The 21,940-nt window shown below is 35.0% G+C and overlaps 2 protein-coding genes across 10 annotated transcripts in view; one reads left to right on the top strand and one right to left on the bottom strand.

The window, feature by feature from the left end:
* The window catches only part of mier1b (mesoderm induction early response 1b, transcriptional regulator), a 217,831-nt gene that overhangs the window by 112,685 nt on the left and 83,206 nt on the right, over nt 1–21,940 (top strand). For 8 of the 9 annotated variants that reach the window (XR_007927104.1, XR_007927106.1, XR_007927103.1 and 5 more), the window contains 2 exons: nt 15,886–15,980; nt 16,221–16,348. Coding sequence is in view for 5 of the 9 variants with exons in the window: in XM_051877343.1 (XP_051733303.1) it covers nt 15,886–15,980; nt 16,221–16,348 (223 nt within the window). In the remaining 4 variants the exon portion in view is untranslated. Of the gene's footprint in view, nt 1–15,885; nt 15,981–16,220; nt 16,349–19,091; nt 19,154–21,940 lie in introns of all 9 variants that reach the window. The other variant, XM_051877369.1, reaches the window with a different exon arrangement.
* LOC127503500 (uncharacterized protein K02A2.6-like) overlaps nt 1–21,940 on the bottom strand; it is a 362,965-nt gene that overhangs the window by 258,458 nt on the left and 82,567 nt on the right. The window lies entirely within an intron of this gene.

Genomic DNA, 21,940 nt, shown 5'->3' with positions numbered 1-21,940 from the left:
TTGCGAGCATCACATATGACGCATATGTATTTAAATTAATTATTTATTGATATAATTCAAATTTATCAAAAACAGTAAATTTCACATGATTTTATAAAAGAGTTTATAATAAACTTCCATAAGTGAGCAGAAAAATCTACACACATGTCTTACTCTTACCTGACACAAATATTAAAATCATCTTTGCAGTTTCTGTGATTTGTCTCAATTCATTTTAAAATGAATTTTTTTCATTGGATACCATCCATATTGAAATTAAATGAAAGCATGATTTTGGGGCATAAGATTGGTGCACAAATGGTAACTCAGGTAGGTCAAAAAACACATGCAGAGAAGTGTTAGGATAATACAACATCAGCATGACATCCGATGACATAAAATCTAAACGTAAATGATCTCATAAATGTGGCTGTTGTGGTTCGTAGTCATAGCGGCACCAACTGCTGCAGTAAATGTGGTGAATTCAAATGTCTTTGACAGTTCTTTTATGTTTTCCCCATTTTAAATGCCTATTGCCTGCCATGCACAGTTACCCTGAAGCCACCGGGGTGTCGGTGGCTCCGGGGCTTGGGTCCATCATCGCTGCTTGCAGCTGTATTTAGGGCCGAGCACCGATGGTGTGAGGACTCTATTGTAATTGCTCGGTCAATTGTTCTTATTCTCTGAAATGAATCGCATGTTTGATGGTCTAAACATACTTGAAAACTCATGAAACTTTGCACACGTGTCAGAAATTGTGAACATTTACGTCTAATATGGGTTTCAGAATTAGGTTTTGCAAAATGGCTCAATAGCGTCACCTAAAAAAATTCAATTAAGCACCCTTTGCGCTACTTTTCACGTACAAGTATGAAATTTGGTAGACACATGTAACAGCCCAGTACCTACAAAAAAAAGTCCCTGGGTGCAAAATCTGAAAACCCAACAGGATGTGAGATATTTTGAATTTTCTCTGCAAATTTTTTGCACTTTTTGCCATTTCCAGACATTGTACTTTAACCCTCTGGAGTCTGAGGCTGATTTGGGGTCCTGGTGTAGTTTGGACATGCCCTGACATTTGTGCTTTTTTCAGTTGTTTATAAACATATCAATGACAAAAGTCTATTACACTGTATTCAGCAGAAACTAGGCTACAATAATATGTGAGAAACAAGTATGTACATGTTTGTATTTTTGAGAGAATCATATGCATGATTTTTGAAAAAAAAAACTAAAAAAAACTAAGGCACTGAAATAAGGCCTCAAAATACACACTAAATATTTTTTTACAAGACTTTTGGGAACTGTATATTTTAGTCTAGAGTTTTTGCTTCAAAATGATGTGGAAATTATCCTGCCTACTCGGACACATAAAACATTGTATTGATTTTAAATTTCTAAGACACTTTTTGTTTACACAGGCCGTATGCAAAGAGGCATGAATCTTCATGAATAATGCTGTGATTCACACCTGAGGAGATTAAGACCCTGGCCCTAATGAGCCACATAATGAGCCATTCAGTGAGGAATGTGACTGAGTGAACTAAGAAAGTGCACTGACAAAATAAATATATCTTTTTTTTTTTGTTTGAAGTTTATTTAAAATATAGTTAACTATATAAATGAGAGTCAAAGACACATTTTGAGTACACAGTTATACCTGGAAATAAATCCTGTTCAAAGATATATGTGAACACATACCTGGCATTTGGTGTTTCTTCACTGGAGAAAAAAAAAAGAAAGAGAAAGAAAGAAAGAAAGAGAAAGAAAGAAAAAAAAACTTTCCAGTCAATGATCTCAGTATCATATTCATGCTGTCCAATGTGGGCCAATATCTGGTCACTATGATTCTCAAATTTGTGAGATAAAAGAAATAAAAAATAAAAAAAACCCTCTGTGAGCAGTTCCTGATAATAGGATCATATCAGCTATTGTATTAACATTATTATAATGTCCACTCTTAACAGAAAACATGATATTTGTGATCTCATGCATGCACGTATTATTGCACATTATGTGAAGAAAATTTTGTATAGGCCTATATTTTAAATTACAGTACCGGTCAAAAGATTTGACACATTACTATTTATAATGTTTTTGAAAAAAGTCTCATGCTCATCAAGCCTGCATTTATTTGATCAAACATACAGAAAAAAACAGCAATACTGTGAAATATTATTACAAATTTAAAATAATGTTCCCTTTCGAAGGGAACTCAACTCTGCGTTGACCACATATGGGGAACGTCACACGTGAACCGATGTCTGAAAGCCAAGGAATCAAACCACTCCAATCCTATTGGCCGGCGACAGCCTATGACATCATCATAGTGTGACCCAGAAGTATAAAAGGAGCGCCTAGAGAATCAGTCAGTATCTTTTCGTCTTTCGGGACTGTTGTGTCTTTGCCATTGTTTTCAAATCCGGTAAGGAATTTTTCTAATATGTCTGACGAATGTTTTAGGAAGTGTGCTGACCCGTGTCCGAGGTTTCTGACACCGGAAGATACACACAACCTATGCGTTTTCTGTCTGGGCGAGGAGCACGCACGGACAGTGCTTGAAGGCGCTGTCTGTGTTAATTGTGAGCATTTTCCCATGAAAACACTCCGTTCTCGTCTGTCCCTCTTCTCAAGGGGAGAGGCGTCAACATCTGTACCCAGTGGTTCTAGCCCCGATCGTGCTGAGACTGAGCGGCGGCTGAAATCATGGGGCTCGCAGGTGGAGCTCGCCGCGGAGTTTGAGAGAGGTGTAAATCTTTCTCAGCTCTCAGCGGCTGACGAGAATGAGCTTCTGGATGACGATGACGTCCTATCTTTGACGTCATCGCATCCGGGAGCAAGTGCTCTTCTGGCAGCCAGAACAAGACTCTGCGTTGCTTTGCCATGCTTCGGGGCTGCCTGCTGAACAGTCCCTCAAGACGATAAGATACTGACTGATTCTCTAGGTGCTCCTTTTATACTTCCAGGTCGCGCTATGATGATGTCATAGGCTGTCGCCGGCCAATAGGATTGGAGTGGTTGATTACTTGGCTTTCAGACATCGGTTCACGTGTGACGTTCCCCATATGCGGTCAACGCAGAGTCTCGTTCCCTGTTCTCAGGGAACCATGGTTACATGAGTAACCTGAGACGTTTTTCTATTTTATTATACTTTTAAAATATAATTTATTTCTGTGAAGCAAAGCTTTCATCATTCCTTGCGAACGAAAGCTCCATTGATGTGGCACTATATAGGCTATTTTATAGTAAACTCTTCATAATCTGTCCAAAACAGGCCAAAAGAAATATTGTCAAAACATTCATATTGCAATGACATTTTATGTATCTTATTTGTTATATTATAGAGCCTATGAATGTTAATGTGCAGTTTAATATGTTGCTAACACATTTTATTTCAGTATTTATTACATATTTCAGTCGATTTCACTCATCTCAGTATAGGAATATTTTTTTGGGAAAAGCCAATAATCATTCACACAGAGACACAGAACATGCAGGATTCATATTTAAACAGTCTTTTTGCAGCTTAATATTAACAGACACAAGTCTATACCGCGATTAGAATAAAGAATTTACGGATAAAAAAAAAAAAAAAAAAAACTTAGTTGATCCTCAAAATGGAATTGAATCCATTCATGCTCTTCCATTTAGGTAAATCCTTTTAGAATTATTCCTCACTGCATCTTAAAATGATGAAAAGTACATGAAACTGTCTAAGCTTGATGCATTTTTCTGAGCCGACGCGGACTGGACTTCATTCCGAGAGAGATGACAAGTCGCGCAACGTGTTCGTTTTCTTTATTTTGCAAAAAGCACAACATTTAGTTTTTACTGCGAGTGTACACAAATAAAAGAAGACATTCTATAGTTTCAATTGATACATTACTTCTGTCTCTATGACAAAAAATGACAGAGTATTTAAGTTGATTTTGCTGCTATGTGAAAAAAATCCAGCAAAACACGCCGGCGCGTTTCCTGACCTGTGAGTGTTAACAAACTCCTCCTAGAGCTTTAATCAGATCAACATCATTTTTGGTCAGTCTAATCTAATCTATCTAGATTGACCATGGCGGTCTGACAAAGTCTGATGTTTCGCCATGAAACAGGAAGTTGTTGTAACTCAGGCATACAATGTCCAATCTGCCCCAAACTTCACATGTTTGATAAGAGTCCTGGCCTGAAGGCATCTACATGCCAATATTCATTTACAGTCACAGCGCCACCTGCAGGCAACAGGAAATTACATGTTTTACACTGTGATTAACTTCTCTTAGAGATTTAACCAGATCAACATCATATTTGGTCTGTCTAATCTTAAGGCCTTAGCGATGTTAAATTGCGAAGATCTTGAGTTTTCGCTGAAGGGCGTGGCCATGGTGGCCTGACAAAGTCTGATGTTTCGCCATGAAAGAGGAAGATGTTGTAACTCAGGCATACAGTGTCCAGTCTGCCCCAAACTTCACATGTGTGATAAGAGTCCTGGCCTAAAGACATCTATATGCCAATATTCAGTTAGTCATAGCGCCACCTGCTGGCAACAGGAAACTGCATGCTTTGCACTGTAATTCATTCCCAGAAACACATTTGTATGTGCCATGAAGTACCTAACATGTTAGAAACACGTTAAATCATGCAACACTTGGCTAAGTGCTAATGTATGCGATTTACGCCATGAAACAGGAAGGCATACAATATCCAATCTGCCCCAAACTTCACATGTTTGATAATAGTCCTGACCTGAAGACATCAACATGGCAACATTCAGTTATAGTCAAAGCGCCACCTGTTGGCAGCAGGAACTGTGGTGCGTCAAAATCACTTTGACATATTTCTCCTTTATTTATCTGCTTAAATGAATATCGCCTACTGTTCACAGTTTTCCTAAGGCCACCGGGTGGCGGTGAGCCCGGGTGCAAGGGCCCTTTCATCGCTCCTTGCAGCTTTAATTTGGTCTTATTTTCAGCATAAAGCATGTGGATTTATTTCAGTTTATTATGGGCTTGTTCTTTTTCGCTGTTTTTCTGGCAACACGAAAGATCTGGCAGATCTGGCAACATTAGTCAAGAATTTGGCAAGAATTAGTCAAGGCTCGTAGGCTACTGCTTTCCCTGTGATTCACCACACATACAGAAGAGAGACACGTCTCCGATGCACGTGAAAAACATCATTAACAACTAGTTGTTCAGTTCAGTTCCGTACACACTGCATACAGTTTCTGTAAATGCAGTTGTCACTCCCCTATTTTACTGAACTGTGTGTGTGCAGAATGGGATTAAGCACTAAAAGGTGAACTGACAACTGAATTTAGTTGCAGTGTGTACGTATAATATAAAATATTATTTATTTAAAAATAACAGCCATTCTAAACTTTGTATTTAATATAAATAAGTTGTAAGTTGTATTTTGGATACCTTTTATCTGTAATTTGAGTTTTAAAAATTCTTAAAAATAAATTTACAAACAAGTTGCAAACAACTTTTTTAGAATTTGAAAGATAATGAAGATATTATTTGATAAGTGAGATCTCTGTTGTAGTCCTTGAAAACCAAAAAAGTAGTGCTTGAAAATCCCTTGAAAGTAAAATTTTAACCCTAGGACGCAGCAATGAATATGTACCGCCCGTTTACCACAAAAGGCATAAATGTTATGTTAGAAAATTTGTAAATCTTTCTTGATTTAATTTAACTCTATGGGACTAATTATGAAATCACAGGTAGAAAACAAATTTACTTTTTTTTTTTTTTTAGGGTTTCGTCATTTATAACTGACTTATTTATAATTGTCATATTAGGGTAAATTATTTTTGTCAAATTGTCTGAAACTTCACACACATTCACATGCATTTTCATCTGAATGTAGTGAAAAGTACATTACAGTACAGTACAACTTAGTGTTTAAAAAAACATTAAAAAGCTTTATTAACATGGAATGTTTCATCTTCATATATAATTTGGAACTCACATGTGAAAATGTCAAAAACTTGACACAAATTCAGATGCATCTTCGCTGCTATGGAATCCCAAACCTGCCAATATTAAAATTAAATAAATACATAAATAAATATTCAAAGAAATGTAAAAAAGCAAAAATAAATAAATAAACATATAAATAAATTTACATAGAAGAGCAAAAACAAAAATAAATAATTATTTATACATTTATTTCCTTATTTATGTATATATTTATTTTTTCTTTTATTTATTTCTGCGTTTATTCATTTAGATTTTTATTTATTTCTACATTCATTTATTTATTTATTTCCGTGTTCTGGCGGTGTCCGAATCTCAATCAAACGCAAGCCCATTCATTCAAATGATTAATAATGGAAAATAACAAGTGCTTCCATTTCAGAATCCCTGTTATCAGATCTGTTGAAGATGTTGCTGTTCATGTTTGCCAGGCCAGGACATTTTGCAAATCCAGACCAGACGATGTTCTACGGCCATGTCCGGAAAAAAGAGTAGCCTATCCATGTCACACAGTACAGTTAGGGTGATATTATATGACTTAACCTGCGATATAAGATTTTGGCCATATTGCCCATCCAAGTCAATCATCCCAGTATCGCAGGCTCATCAGTAGGCTACACTTCTTGTATTTCGGCCACACCACAAGGTGTCACTGTGGCCTCAACGCTTCGCTTTCGCCTACTCTGAGCTCGATTGCTATGTCTGAGGTAAACCACGCCCTCCTTATTACCCTACAGACAAAAAAATTTAGAAATACATAAATTTAAAAATAAAGAAATGTAGAAATGAATAAATGTTAAAATTAATAAATATAAAAATAAATAAAAAATGAAATGAATAAATGTATAAATAAATAAAATAAAAAAAATGTGGAAAAAAATTATTATTATTATTATTTTGCTTTTCTATATATATATATATATATATATATATATATATATTTATTTTTATTTTTTTTGCTTTTTTTTTTTACATTTCTTTGTATATTTATTTATGTATTTATTTATTTTTAATATTGGCAGGTTTCGAATTCCGTAAGATGCTTGGAAAATTGAGAAACCATGTCTTAGTGTTTCAAAAAACAAAACAAAAAAACATCTTTAACATTGTTTCTTTCTTGGAATTCCAAATCAATGATTGTAGCACAAGTGAAAATCAACAAGACTCTTCTTTTTCAGTGTACCCCACACTGTTTAGTCATAATTTTTGGAGCATTTGCCTGTCAGTGTAGTGAGACCAATAGGCATTGGCATTTTTCCTGACCTCTGGTTGTAGTATGGAACACATCTTCCAAACTGGCATAGGACAATATACCAAAATGCCTGACTTCCACAACAATTTATGACTTCTATTCTTCATATCTGCCATCAGCCTCACTGCTTCTATCCTCCTTGATCTTCAACTTCTTCCTTTCTTGCTATTACCTTATTTGGTAACACTTTATAATAACTGCACACTATGAAGAATTAGTTAAGCATTAGTAAACAGTCAATTCATCATTTATAAAGCATTAATAGACATTAGTAAGCAGTTTATAAATACACCTATAAATGCTTTGTTCTTGATTTATAAGCATATCTATAATGTGTTTAATAATTGTATTTTCATACTTTATTAATGATCAATTTATCATTTCTATATTAAGTATTACATTATTTACAAACCAGTTATTTAGGAGTTGTCAGTGGTTCATAAGATCATTTATGAAATGTAAGTAAATGATTAATAAACTATTTAAATGTACGTTTATACATCTTATTATTTAGACCTATAGTAATAGTTACTCAGTGTGTTAATAAATGCTTTATTAATACATATTCCTACTGTAATTCATGATTAATTCAGGTAGTTATAAAACATTTAGAAGTGGTCAGTTAACTATTGTTGTGAGCTCATCTAAAATGAGGACTATTCATGCCTCGTAAAGCTTTACAAAGTAGATTTAAAGGCTCAGTGATCTTCTGCGTTGCTGTTCTCTAATATTTTAAAGTTAGTACTAAGGTAGTTTTGACACTATGAAATATTTTATTACATTATTATTGTATTTTGGCACTCCTGTAATCCAGTGTTGGCACTGGTAAATTTTTATTCAGCAATGTTTACACTTTACAGAAATTTATTTTTATATCAGATTGTAAAAGCTTAGTTTCATTTTACTGCACAGTTATGTTTTCTGGAGGAGTACAGGGATTTTTACTTTCTGTGAAATTGCAGAGGTTTACTTTTAATCAAGTTACCTACCGTAAAGATTCATTTTTTTCCTTGAAATAAATATTTCTATGTTCTGTATCTCTTAAAACTCCTTTATAAAAGCTTTACAAGGCATGAATAGTCCTCACTTTAGATGAGCTCACAAAAAGTTAACTGACAACTACTAAATGTTTTATAACTACCTGAATTAATCATGAATTGCAGTAGAAATATGTGTTAATAAAGCGTTTATTAACACACAGAGTAACTATTACTATATGTCTAAATAATAAGATGCATAAATGTACATTTAAATTGTTTAATAATTATTTACTTACACTTTATAAATGATCTTATGAACCACTGACAACAACTAAAGAACTGGTTTGTAAATAATGTAATACTTAATTTAGAAATGATAAATTGATCATTAATAAAGTATGAAAATACATTTATTAAACACATTATAGATATGCTTATAAATCAAGAACAAAGCATTTATAGGTGTATTTATAAACTGCTTACTAATGTCTATTAATGCTTTATAAATGATGAACTAACTATTTACTAATGCTTCATAGCGTGAGTTATTCTAAAGTGTTACCCCTTATTTTCTTATGCACTGCCATCACTATCATCAATACTTTCTGGAAGAGGTACAGCTTTTCCTCTCTGTTTTCCATATGTAGCAAATTAGTTCAAAAGAAATGTGAATAGTTAATTGTAATTAGTTATAATTAATTACAAATATTTGGATCAGTTAATAGAATTAACTTAATGTAGTAAAATTAATATTACAATCAATTAGCCTGTTTGTCCAGTGAACATTCAGTGTTAATTGTTTATTAATTCTAAGAAATGTTCATTTCTGGGTTATGGGAAATAACATTCTTACTGCACAGTACTACTCAGAGTATGTAGTGAAAATCTGCATGATTAGGGACTCCAGTATATGAACATGAAACACAGACAACTTTACGTGTGACATGAACAAGACTTTATTAACTAAACACTTAAACTACTATAACATTCACACACATACATACATACAGTTTACCAAGGGAAAAAGAGAGCGGAAGCAGAATACAGGAAAGCAAGAAGTTATAGCATTGTTTGAAATTCAGCATATCAACAGCCTTGAGCAAACCATAAGTTTAGTTCTAACACGCCCTTCTTTAAAAGGGGGGTAAGGATACTTAACCCTCTGGAGTCTGAGGATTTTTGGGGCCCTGGAGAAGTTTTGACATGCCCTGACATTTGTGCTTTTATCAGTTGCTTAATATGTCATTACATTGTATTCAGCATGAACTAGGCTACCATAATATGTGAGCAACATGTATGTACATGTTTGTATTTTTGAGAGAATAACGTTTATGCGTGGTTATTGAAAAAAATAAAATAAAAAAAAACTTAAAGGGATAGTTCACCCAAAAATAAAAATTATCCCATGATTTACTCACCCTCAAGCCATCCTAGGTGTATATGACATTCTTCTTTCAGACGAATACAATCGAGCTATATTAAATAATGTCCAGGCTAATCCATGCTTTATAATGGGAGTGGATGGTGGCCCAAATTCTAAAGACAGAAAAAATGCACTCATCCATTATAAAAGAAGTCCACACGGCTCCGGGGTGTTAATAAAGGCCTTCTGAAGTGATGCGTTTGTGTAAGAAAAATATCCAAATTTAAAACTTTATAAAGTGTAATCTCTAGCTTCCGCTAACTGTCATACGCGCGTTCATGGGAGAGTGGCGTCCCAGCTTATGATGTATGACGCAGGCGCAGTCTCCAAGAGGAGACTGAGTTTTTTGCCCAGCTATATTTGTTTGAACCGGAGTATACCGACCAAGAACTCCGGGAAATGGAGGAGGCTGCAGCAGCAGCAGCGGCATAAACAACAGAACTGAGTAGACGGAGAGCTCACGACCCCTTATTTACACTGCACGCGTCTGTGGCGTTTGTCAAAAATAAACTAGCCGCCAATCTTTAGCGAAGTGACGCGGCGAGAACAGGGAATTTGTGAAATGTTAATGGTGCATTGATGTCGGCGCATGTAACCTCAAAACTTTAGCTTTGTTGAAGCAACCCAGATATTCACAAGAAATCAGCATTTTAATAAAATGTAGAGTATAGCTCAAACAATACGCTTCTTCACATGGATTTCCTTTGCTGTACACAACTTGGTTCTCACGATTCTAGCATATTCTCACCGGAGCTCACACTGCGCCTGCTTCCTACGTCATAAGCTGGGACGCCACTCTCTCGTGAATGCGCGTACGACAGTTAACGGAAGCTAGAGATTACACTTTATAAAGTTTTAAATATGGATATTTTTCTTACACAAACACATCTCTTCAGTTCAGAAGGCCTTTATTAACCCCCCAGAGCCGTTTGGACTTCTTTTATAATGGATGGGTGCATTTTTTCTGTCTTTAGAATTTGGGCCACCACCCACTTCCATTATAAAGCATGGATTGGCCGGGACATTATTTAATATAACTCCGATTGTATTTGTCTGAAAGAAGAATGTCATATACACTTAGGATGGCTTGAGGGTGAGTAAATCATGGGGTAATTTTCATTTTTGGGTGAACTATCCCTTTAAGTCACTGAAATACGGCCACAAAACAAATACTAAAAATGTGTTCACAAGACTTTTGGGTATTGGAGGTTGTAGACTAGAATTTTTGCTTCAAAATGATGTAAAAAATTATCCTGCCTACTCGTTCATATAAAACAATATATTGATTTAAATTTTGTAAGACATTTTGTCAAGAAAGACAGTATGCGGGAGGCGTGAATCTTCATGAATAATGCTGTGATTCACACCTGAGAAGACAAAGACTCACATAATGAGCCCTTTCAGTCAGGTAGGCTATGTGAGAGGAAACTAAAAAAATCAAAGTACAAAGTAGTTTTTTTTTTTTTTTTTTTGTAGTTTATTCAGAATATAGTTAACAATATAAATGAGACACATTTTGAATAAATGAGGGCACATTTTGAGTATACAGTTTTACCTGGAAATAAATCCTGCTCAAAGATATAAGTGAACATCACTTAACTGGCATTCCAAGGTACCACCATTATATTCATTCAGAATGTCCAGTGTGGGCCAATATCTGGTCACTATGATTTTCAAATCTGTGAGATAAAAGAAAAAACCCTCTGTGAGCATGCTGATAACAGGATCATATCAGCTATTGTATTAATGTTAATATAATGTCCACTCTTAACAGAAAACATGATTTTTGTGATCTTATGCATGCATGTATTTTTGCACATCATGTGAAGAAAATTTTGTATAGGCCTATATTTTAAATTACAGTACTGGTCAAAAGATTGGACACATTACTATTTGTAATGTTTTTGAAAGAAGTCTCATGTTCATCAAGCCTGCATTTATTTGATCAAAAATACAGAAAATAAAAAACAGCAATACTGTGAAAAATTATTACAATATAAAATAATGTTTTTCTATTTTAATATACTTTAAAAAATAATGTATTTCTGTGATGCAAAGCGTCTAAACATTCGTATTACCTCTAGGTAGTTTATTAGGGGTGTAACGATTCACTCGTTTTCTCGATGCATCGATTACAAATCCTGACGATGCATATGCATCGATCTTGAAACAAGTTTTTTGAATCGTGAATCATTAATTTCGGCCGATAATTGATGTAAAATGCTAAGAATTGGATTTATTGAGATTCTGTAGCGATTCAGTGCTTTAAAATATATAAACATTAAATTACTACATGCGCGAATTGATGGGAGACGTCGTGCACCGTAATTCGCCCTCACAGCTCTCCTTCACACAGACGCGCTGCACTCTTTACCGACTTTCACTGGATTGCCCTCGCGATCTGTCCGTAGCTCTCATTGAGAAGCCCACTTTTGAGCTGTCCTCAGGACGGCCACTACTGCTATTCACATGAGCAGATGACAGCTCTCTATTGAGATAGCAATAGTCCTCCTGAGTCAAACCGATCAAGCCATTGATAAAGCTGCCAAGTCATTGCGTGGTCACTACTGTTGAAATAAAACGCTTTCATTGCGTGGAAACGTCACCGTTATTTTCTATAAGATAAAATACTTAAGTTTTATGGAAGTGGGTCATACCATTGACATTACCTGAGCAGTTGTGAAACCCCGCTTATTCAAGGGCGTGCATTTATTGCATGGACGGAGCAAACACATAATGTGTCTCATACGCACAGTTCCAATGAATGATAAATGAAATTTAACTTAATGTTGTTAAATTGAATGTGCGAAGGAAACTGCTGAAATAACTACAACATTAACAACACTGAAATGAGTGCGCAGTTTATCAATCAGATGCGCATTAAAGTTGTGTTCGTTACTATAGCAACAGTAGAAACCCAGCGCGGTTTCTTTCAGAATCATCGTAAGGAAAATTATCAGTATAAAGAGAACAAAGAGGGCTTTTATAACTATTCCTTGAAGAAAAGTTAGTTTAGGATTAGTTGGGAAAGTGCATGATATTCTAAGGTAGTCTCTCCATGTAAGCATTAGTGTGTTTAATGTACCTGGAACACTTTAATAAGGTTGTGTAGCCATTAACACTATCCTGCACTATAGTTAACATGAACTAACAATACTTTTAAAGCCTTTTAAAATTTTGGCTTATGTAAATTTCTACAAATGCCAATTTTTAGGCTATTAAAATAAAGTTATGTAGCATCATTATAACTAACATGAACCAACAATAACAATGGACAAAAGGGTTTTTTTTTGCCCTTACTCTCTGACCTCCTGAAGGCCGCTGTGTAATTCGCACCATGACTAAGACACATTGGGGAAAGCATTTCAATAACCCTATGAATGCATATAAAAATACAGAATCGAATTAATCGAATCGCATCAAATTTTAATGTGAATCATTTCGAATCGAACTGTTCTGAATTTTCAAAAATCGTTCTTGAGTCGAATCGAACACCTATGAATCGTGAATCGAATCGATTCGCTGTCTACCCAAAGATTCACAGCCCTGTATTTTATATATTATATATAGAGCCTAAATGTTAATGTGCAGTTTAATACATTGCTAATACATTTTATTTCAGTATTTATTACGTATTTCTGTTGATTTCACTCATCTCAGTATAGTAATATAATTTGTGAATAGTCAATATGGCAATTTACTAATGTAAGTTGTGTAGTAAACGAAACCGCACGTCGATCTGCCCCATTAATTCACACTGAGAAACACAAAATTTGCAGGATTCATATTTAAACAATCTTTTTGCAGTTTAATATTCACAGACACTATATTGCGATTAGAATAAAGAAAAACTTACCATTCACAATCATCGGCTTGTTCTAGTTGATCCTCGAAATGAAAGAGAAACCAGTCATGCTCAGCCTCTGAGGCAAATCCTTTTAAAATTATTCCTCACCGCATCTCAAAACGATGAAAAGTACATGAAACTGACTAAACTTGATGCGTTTTTCTGAGCTGATGCGTCGTGGGCGTTCACTCTCTGTTGCATGTATCACCTCAGAATTTGCATCTGAATAGCGCTCGCGCTTCGTGGCCGTGGCCGAATTAGTGGATAATGAGCTGACTCGCCAACGTCTGACATGTCTCTCTTTTCATACAGATTACATAAACAGAGAATACTTGTTTTTGATTTGACTTGCATGATTTAAAACCTGACATTTCAACGTTTCTTTAGACATATGTCTCATTTTTGTGTCATTAGTATTCACCAAGTTACAGTTCATTTTCTGAAGACTATCAGAATAGACTTCATTCAGAGAGAGACTGCGGGTCGCACATCATGTTAGTTTCCTTTATTTTGCAAAAAGCACAACATATTGTTTTTACTCTGAGTGTACACAAATAAAAGAAGACATTTCGCAGATTAGAATTGTATATCCAAAATTGACGGAGTATTTTGAGTGTCTTTCAGACTGATAAGAAAAAAAGCAAGGTGGTATCGCCGACGCAACCGCCGACTCGAGGAGGTTAATGTGTAAAATAATGAGACTTTGATATTTGATTTGATATTTGCATGTCTCACCCATTTGAATTAAACTATCCTGATGCAGTTTGTGGAGGCTCCCAATGATCTTTGCTGATGTTGTCTTGATGAGAGAGAACCAGTTGGATTCAGAGGATCTTTGGTGAATGGAAAGACAAGGCCGCAGCATGGCACATGCTTGGGGGTCTTCAGAAAACCTCTAGTTCAGCATCATCTTCACAAAAGAGTTTCTCAGTAAAAAAGACGCTGTGATCTTGTGATCAGTGATTTTTAAAGTGTGAAGATGTCACACCCTTTGGAGGTGACTGAGCCAATAAGGAGTTGTTCCTTCTGAGGGAACTTTTTTTTATGACTCTTTGTCCTCTAGCAGGATATTAGCTTAAGACATTGGATTGGGTGTTCAAGAGAGCAACCTTTAAGATTCTTATAATACTAAGGTGTCACAGAGTTAGCAACATGTAACATAAATTAACAAATAGGAAACAAAAGTTGAATTCCATAGATACCCATGTGATCTTGGTTAACCATAGTGTGCAATACTGAAACATTAATCCAAAAGAGTTTGAATTAATACATAGAAAAGGAATATCTATGTCCCTATGATAAGAAAATCATAAAATGTGAAAATTGGTTACAGGTTTATACATTTCTCAAGTGGTTATACATATAAAAGATACTGTATATGATTAAAAGGGTTTATTTGTCCTTCTCAACAAGAATTAAGTGATAGTCTCTGCAAATTTCTTAAAGTTGTAAACAGTCTTATCAGTCTTCATGTATCCTGTTACCAGACACCTGGTTCTGCCTTTGTGTTAGCTTCATTTGGGATGTTAGTTGCAGTTTTTGGGGGATGGGTTCACAGAACTTTGTTGGGAGAGTGTTTTTCTGGATTATTAATTAAATATAATGAATAATTGTGTGTCTGATTGGTCCAGACGCTACATATAAAACTTGGTAACATCAACCTAAAACACAGGCATAAAGGCTATTATACTGCCTGCCAGTAATGAACAATAGTGCCAGCTACACAGAAAATATGTATCCCCTAAAAGGACTTTGTCACTTATGCATAACACACAGATTTTTTTGGTCTTTGAGTTATTGACAAAATGTGCATTAAAACGTGGCCCATACTGTAGATTTTTTTTTTTTTTTTTTGCTGAAGGCGATGTCATGTGATAATACTAACATGCAAATTTTTTGGGTTGAATATTGTTATTGGATTTTAAATGTGATTTTCTCTGGTTCATTTATAAATTACATTATAACTGGTATTACCACCAAGCTTGGTGAAAATACTGGAGTAAACTAAGACTTTTTCCCACTTTTGTCTTTGATTAGTTGTATAACCTTGATTTATGTGGGTATCTGTTGATTGATCACTGTAATAGTGTGTGATAGAATGAAGGTGTAAGAGACTGTGCAGTTAGGACTGTCATGCAAAAAATTAAATGTTTAAGCTCTATTTTTTTTTTTTAAATGTTGGTAACACATTTGTTCAATTTTATTTTAACTGTTTAATTCTGTAATGACTGACTTCTAAAAAACTGATCAGAACCTTCATAGCTGATATTAACATGCACACAAATTGCTGAACGTATTAATTACACAAAGGCCAAGTATATATTTTCTTTTAAAAGACACTTAATATGTTCAATACAAAAATCAATCACAATTAAAAGGTTTAATCCATTGCCAGCCCTAATCTTACATGTATTGCTTTTTTATATTTCTTACAGAGGAACTATCTATCTGGACAGAGGAAGAATGCAGGAATTTTGAACAAGGATTAAAGGCTTACGGAAAAGACTTTCATTTTATCCAGGCCAACAAGGTATTGCTCATTTTATGGCATTCATAATAACAAGTTTAATCCAATCAGTATATCACTTCATTTGCACTTGATGAATGTCAATCCATATCGGCCACCTCACATTTCCCATATTGATATTTTATTATTGCTTATAAATGTAATTATGTGTCTAGCAGTTATCTCTGCTAAATAAGTATATGGACTACTAGATGTGGCAATTCAAACCTTATTTAGTGTTTAGCAAACCTTATCCAATTTCAGGTCAGAACTCGGTCCGTAGGAGATTGTGTGGCTTTTTATTACATGTGGAAGAAATCGGAGCGGTATGATTTCTTTGCGCAACAAACTAGGCTTGGAAAAAGGAAATACAACCTTCACCCAGGAGTAACGTAAGTATACATTTTGCCAGTCTTGATGGACTAACAAAAGTTAGATCATTGTTTATGAACATTTTAGTAGGCTGGATTTATACAATAGGGCTACATGATAATGGTTAAACTGATATGATTATTTTGCTCAAAACTAACATCAAATAAACTCATTTGTTCTCTTTAGCTTTTAACACATGCTAATGTTGTTCTTTGTAATGTTTTATGATTGTCATGCTCCTGTATAGCACTTTGGTCAGTGTTGGGGCTGATTTAAATGTGCTTTATGAACAAAGAATTAGAACTAGAAAACTTGAATAACATTATAAGTGAACTTCAAGGAAAATATTTAAATAATGAAAAAGTCAAAAAATGTCATGACCCCTTTAAAGGGTTAGTTCACCAAAAATAAAATTTATGTCATTACTCACCCTCATGTCGTTCCACACCCGTAAGATCTTCGTTCATCTTCGGAACACAAATTAAGATATTTTGATGAAATCCGAGAGGTTTTTTATCCTCTATAGAATGCAACGAAATTACCACATTCAAGGTCCAGAAAAGTAGTAAAAACATTGTTAAAATAGGCAACGAGAATACTTTTTGTGTGCAAAAACAAAACAAAAAATATAGCTGCAAGCAGCGATAACGGGCCCAAGCCCGGTGGCACCGCCACCCCGGCGGCCTCAGGGCAACTGTGCACGGCGGGCAATGGGCATTTAAAATGGTTAAACATAAAAGGACAATGTCAAATTCACACCACATTTACTGCAGCAGCTGATGCTCCTATGATCCATTTAAATTTAGATTAATATCATGTCATAGGATGTCATAGGTCACTTTGAAATGAGTGCAAAGTTATCTTTTGCAGCTCAAAATTTTGTAAGTCTAAATCCAGTGTAAATCTCAGTCCAGTGTTTATCATAAGTTTTTTTATATATCTATTTTCTAAACCATTAAAAGTGTCACTGTCACACACACAGTTTACATGACATCACACAAACACACACACACACAGAGAAAGAGAGGCAGAGTGAGATTTAAGAAACAGTTTAACATGATTCAGTAACATTTTAAACAATAAGAATAAAATCTATACTGTGACAGAAAAGTCTTTGATAATCTCTTAATATATACATTCAAATGTTATACTAACTAAAGTCATTTATAGCATCATTAAGTCATCATTAGCATTTAAAAATGTTATACATACAGATGAATTTATCTTAAGGTCTTTTACATTATTATTAACCAGATTATTAAACTAATTATATAAAACTATATAGTCAGTGCACTACAAATGAACTGGTTCTACGCCTTTATTTTGTTATACAAATTTATAGAAGAGAATGCCTAAGAGATTTCCTATCCTATAATGCAGTCAAAAGGACACAGCAATGAAAGGGTTAAACCTGAAAGACTCTAAAACACACACACACAGAGAGAGAGAGAGAGAGAGAGAGAGAGAGATTTGATTTTGATTTTTAGAAAAAAACTTTATTTTACCAGACAAATCACTGAATCAAATGCATTCAAATTAGTAACATATCAAAAATTAAATCTCCCTCAATTACAGTACGAATAATATTACTATAACACCACTGCAATTTAAAAGACTCAATGTCATTCATTAGTTTATAGTATTTATATTCAACACTAATCCTAGCCTTAAAAAAAGATTTAAAAAGAAGTACAACATCTTGACCATGTCTGTTCTCCATTCTATTTCTTCTTGTGATATAAATCGCAAGTTTGGCTTGTCCAACAATAAAATTAATTAACTGCCATTTTATTCTCTGTTTTTGACAATATCTTGATCCTAAAACAAACACATTAGGAGTGAATTGTTCCTGAAATCTTAAAAACAAATCATTCAACAGAACAAAAAGTGATCTCAATCTAATACATTCTGTAAAACAGTGAAAAACCGTTTCTCTTGCTCCACAAAAAGCACATTTGTCAACAACATCTGAATTTATAACAGAAACAAAGGCATTGACCGCTATAGCCCCGTGCAAAATTCGCCACTGCAAATCACCAGTTTGTTTATTCAGTGGTGGTTTGTATATCACCCTCCAAACTGGCCTTTCTTCCTCTTTTAATCCGAATTTATCTCGCCACACAGTGTCTTTCTTCTCATTTAGTGCCACTTTATTTAAAACTTTAACAAAACACCTATAAAACAATTTTCCTGAAACCAAATCCAAAGCATACATCCCTTTTAAATCCAGCAGTATGCTAGACATACCCTTTAAATCTGATGAAATTACAATTTTTGGAAAGGGATCTCTCTTATTTGGAATCAGACTTCCATTACCAAAATTTTGCAACAAGATTGATTCTTCCTCTGTTAACCTTCTTTTCCACATTTTTAAAAAAAAACCTCAGTTTGACGTGAAGATCTCTGGCCTAATGCAGAGGCCAATGCAGACACATTACTTAAGTCAGGTCCTGCCACATCAATTAGACTTCTTAATTTTACTATACCAGAGCCACATAGCCTCTGTGTGAGACCTGGCAAACACTCATTTGATAAATCAAAGCGAGCTCCTTTAACCAAAGGCTCCTAGAGCAACCAAACCAAAGATTCTGTCTTACAATCCCTGGTAAAATTAAAATGTCCCCACATTTTAAAAAGTCCACGGTAAAAAGAGGGTAATTCCTTTAAATTCAACTGTCTATGATCCAGAAGCATCAAGGTGCTGTCAAGTCCAAGTCCATCAGTCTTCTGTAGAATAATCTGGGCAACTTTTCTCCATACCAGATCTTCAGGTCCAGTTAACAGTCTTTGGATAAATTGCAAGCGAAACGTTGCTAGTCTACTTGGTAAGTGCACCAGTCCTTGACCTCCTTCATCCACAGGCAAAAAAAGTACCCAGTGAAGCCGATCCCAGAAGAAATCTACAAACATTGCTTGTAACCTAGAAAGCAAACCGGGAGGAGGGTCCACACACGACAATCTGTGCCACAATATTGAGGCAGTCAGATTGTTAATTATTAAAACCCTCCCTCTAAAGGATAGCTGTGGATGTATCCATTTCCACTTCTTTAATCTACCCTCCATTTTTTCAACCACCCCAACCCAATTTTTTTCTTGCATAGCAGTATCCCCAATAAAAACTCCAAGGTATTTGATCCCTCCTTTTTTCCAGGTTAACCCACCAGGCAATAATGGTGGACCATCCTCCCATTTTCCAACAGCCAATGCATCACTTTTACTCCAGTTTATTTTAGCAGCAGATATAATTCCAAACTCTTCAACAATTTTAATCAAAGTATTTATATCATTCTGTCCATTAACCATAATCATTACATCATCAGCATAAGCTGATATCTGATGGTGCAAATTGTTATGTGATAATAGTAAACCTTCTATTTTAGAACGTAACTTATTTAACAACGGTTCAATTGCTAAAGAGTACAGCATTCCAGAAAGTGCACATCCCTGTCTAATGCCTCTATTAACTTTAAAAGGGGCGCTCAAACCACCATTGATTTTTAGCATACTTTCAATATCTTTGTATAACACTTTGATTAATCCAATAAAACCTGGGCCAAAATCAAAAGCATTTAGAGTTTTCCAAAGGTACTGGTGCTCAACTCTGTCAAATGCTTTCTCTTGATCAATGGAAATGAGCCCTAGATTGATACCCAAAAGGCCAGCAAGTTCTATTATGTCCTGAACAAGAAAAATATTGTCTGAAATAGACCTACTAGGCACACAATATGTCTGGTCAAAGTTCGTATGGCACAGCTTGAGGCTGCATGAGGTTCAACATGATTCCGATCTAGTACATAATTCTCTGTGCAATTAAACTCACCACCTAAAAACAAATACTCATCAGAATTACAACTTTGCAAAATCCCATTAAGACTATTAAAAAAACAAACTCTCTCAGTACCATTAGTGGGAGCATATACATTAATAAACACAACATTGAATCTTTCAAATTGTGCCCGTATAAAAATAAGTCTGCCAGGAATTTCATGCTTGACCTCAAAGGCAACAGGAGTAAAATGCTTAGCAAATACAACAGCCACCCCTCCTCTAGTAAAACTCATATGAGAGCACAATACCACTCCTTCCCATTCTTTCCTCCAATCAGTTTCATTTAAACCATCACTATGTGTCTCCTGAATGAACACAACATCAATTTGCTTTTGTTTTATTAATTCAAATAACAGTGCCCTTTTATATACATCTCGTGCCCCGTTCATATTAAGAGTGCCTACCCTCACCACACTCATAAGAAAGAATGAGAGAAGGAATGGTCTCAAGACAAACTTCAGCATGTGTGAACAAAAAAAACTATGTTGTTTCAAACCCATCCTCTGCTTGAAATTCTGATCTCAGTTTTGCAGCAGTTTTCTTTAATCTATGTATTTCTTGAACAGTAAACTGTTCTTCACCCTCGCTTCTCATTAACACTCCAGCAGAGTCAACAAACAATTTACGGTCTGGAAAAAAATCTGTAACCTGGACGTTTTTCATGTTTTTTGTTCTTTGTAAAAAAGACCTGACCCTTCTAAAAGAATAAGCACTACGCCTATTCCTTCTATTATCCCAAGTATCACTATCAGAATCTTCAACAGCACTGCTTTCAACATCATTACATGCATCAACTTGTAATTCTTACAATTGTTTTGACTTTTCATCCCTTATTTTCACTTTGTTCCTTTTCCTCTTAACAGAGGGCATTTTGAAAAGTGCATCATCACTCACATACTCTACATTAGTTTCATCATCTTTCACCAGATCAGCTGTTTTGTTAATAACATTCGAGGTTTCCGCCTCTACCGCTCCTAATCCTTCCATCCTTGCATCACTTGTTCCAGCTTCTGCTGTAACTCTCACACTTTCAGCCTGCTCACGTTCGGCTGCCCTAACAGCATCATCATTTACAGCTGCCTCGTTGGCCACTGTATGGGCCCTTGAATCGTCAGTCTGTTCTGGACACAAACTTCTAATGTGCCCTTCCTCTCCACATTTAAAACATTTCATAGTCTCAGAGCTCGCAAACACAACATAATCAAAGCCATCGACTTTAAATTTAAATGCCACATTTATTTCATCCAATTCACTTTTTAATACCATGTAAACTTGTCGTCTAAAAGAGACTACATCCTTAAGGCGAGACACTACAGGTGAATAGGGATTTTTTTTAAATTAGAAGATATCACTGTGAAACTTCTCCAGTTTATTACTGGCATAAACATAAGAAAAAAATGTATTACAAGTTTTGTGTAAATTTATGTTTTAATATGCAAATGAGGGCTTATATACTTAAATATACGCTCATTTGCATACATTTCCAAAAACAAAATCTGGAAATTGGAAAGGTCCAGGTTTAAAATTCTTGGTTCTATTTGTTGACATATTAGATGAAAGGGCTTTTACAGAGGGGATTCTGGATATCTTATTTTGTGCTTTAGTAAATTAGAGAATACTGACAATAGCCTTAAAAAATCTATTTTCGCCATGTTTTTTTTAGTAAAAGGACCTATAACTCAGGATAGGAATGATATATCAACAAATCCCTCTGTAAAAGCCTTCAGGATATAGTTAAGTATAAGTCTGGAAAAGTTGGTGCTTGTAGGTGCTACTGAAGTGGA

This window comes from Ctenopharyngodon idella, chromosome 2 (assembly GCF_019924925.1).
Source record: "Ctenopharyngodon idella isolate HZGC_01 chromosome 2, HZGC01, whole genome shotgun sequence".
Classification (NCBI taxonomy): domain Eukaryota; kingdom Metazoa; phylum Chordata; class Actinopteri; order Cypriniformes; family Xenocyprididae; genus Ctenopharyngodon; species Ctenopharyngodon idella.
Note: the sequence above shows the minus strand (reverse complement) of the source record. Positions and strands in the feature narration are given on the sequence as shown.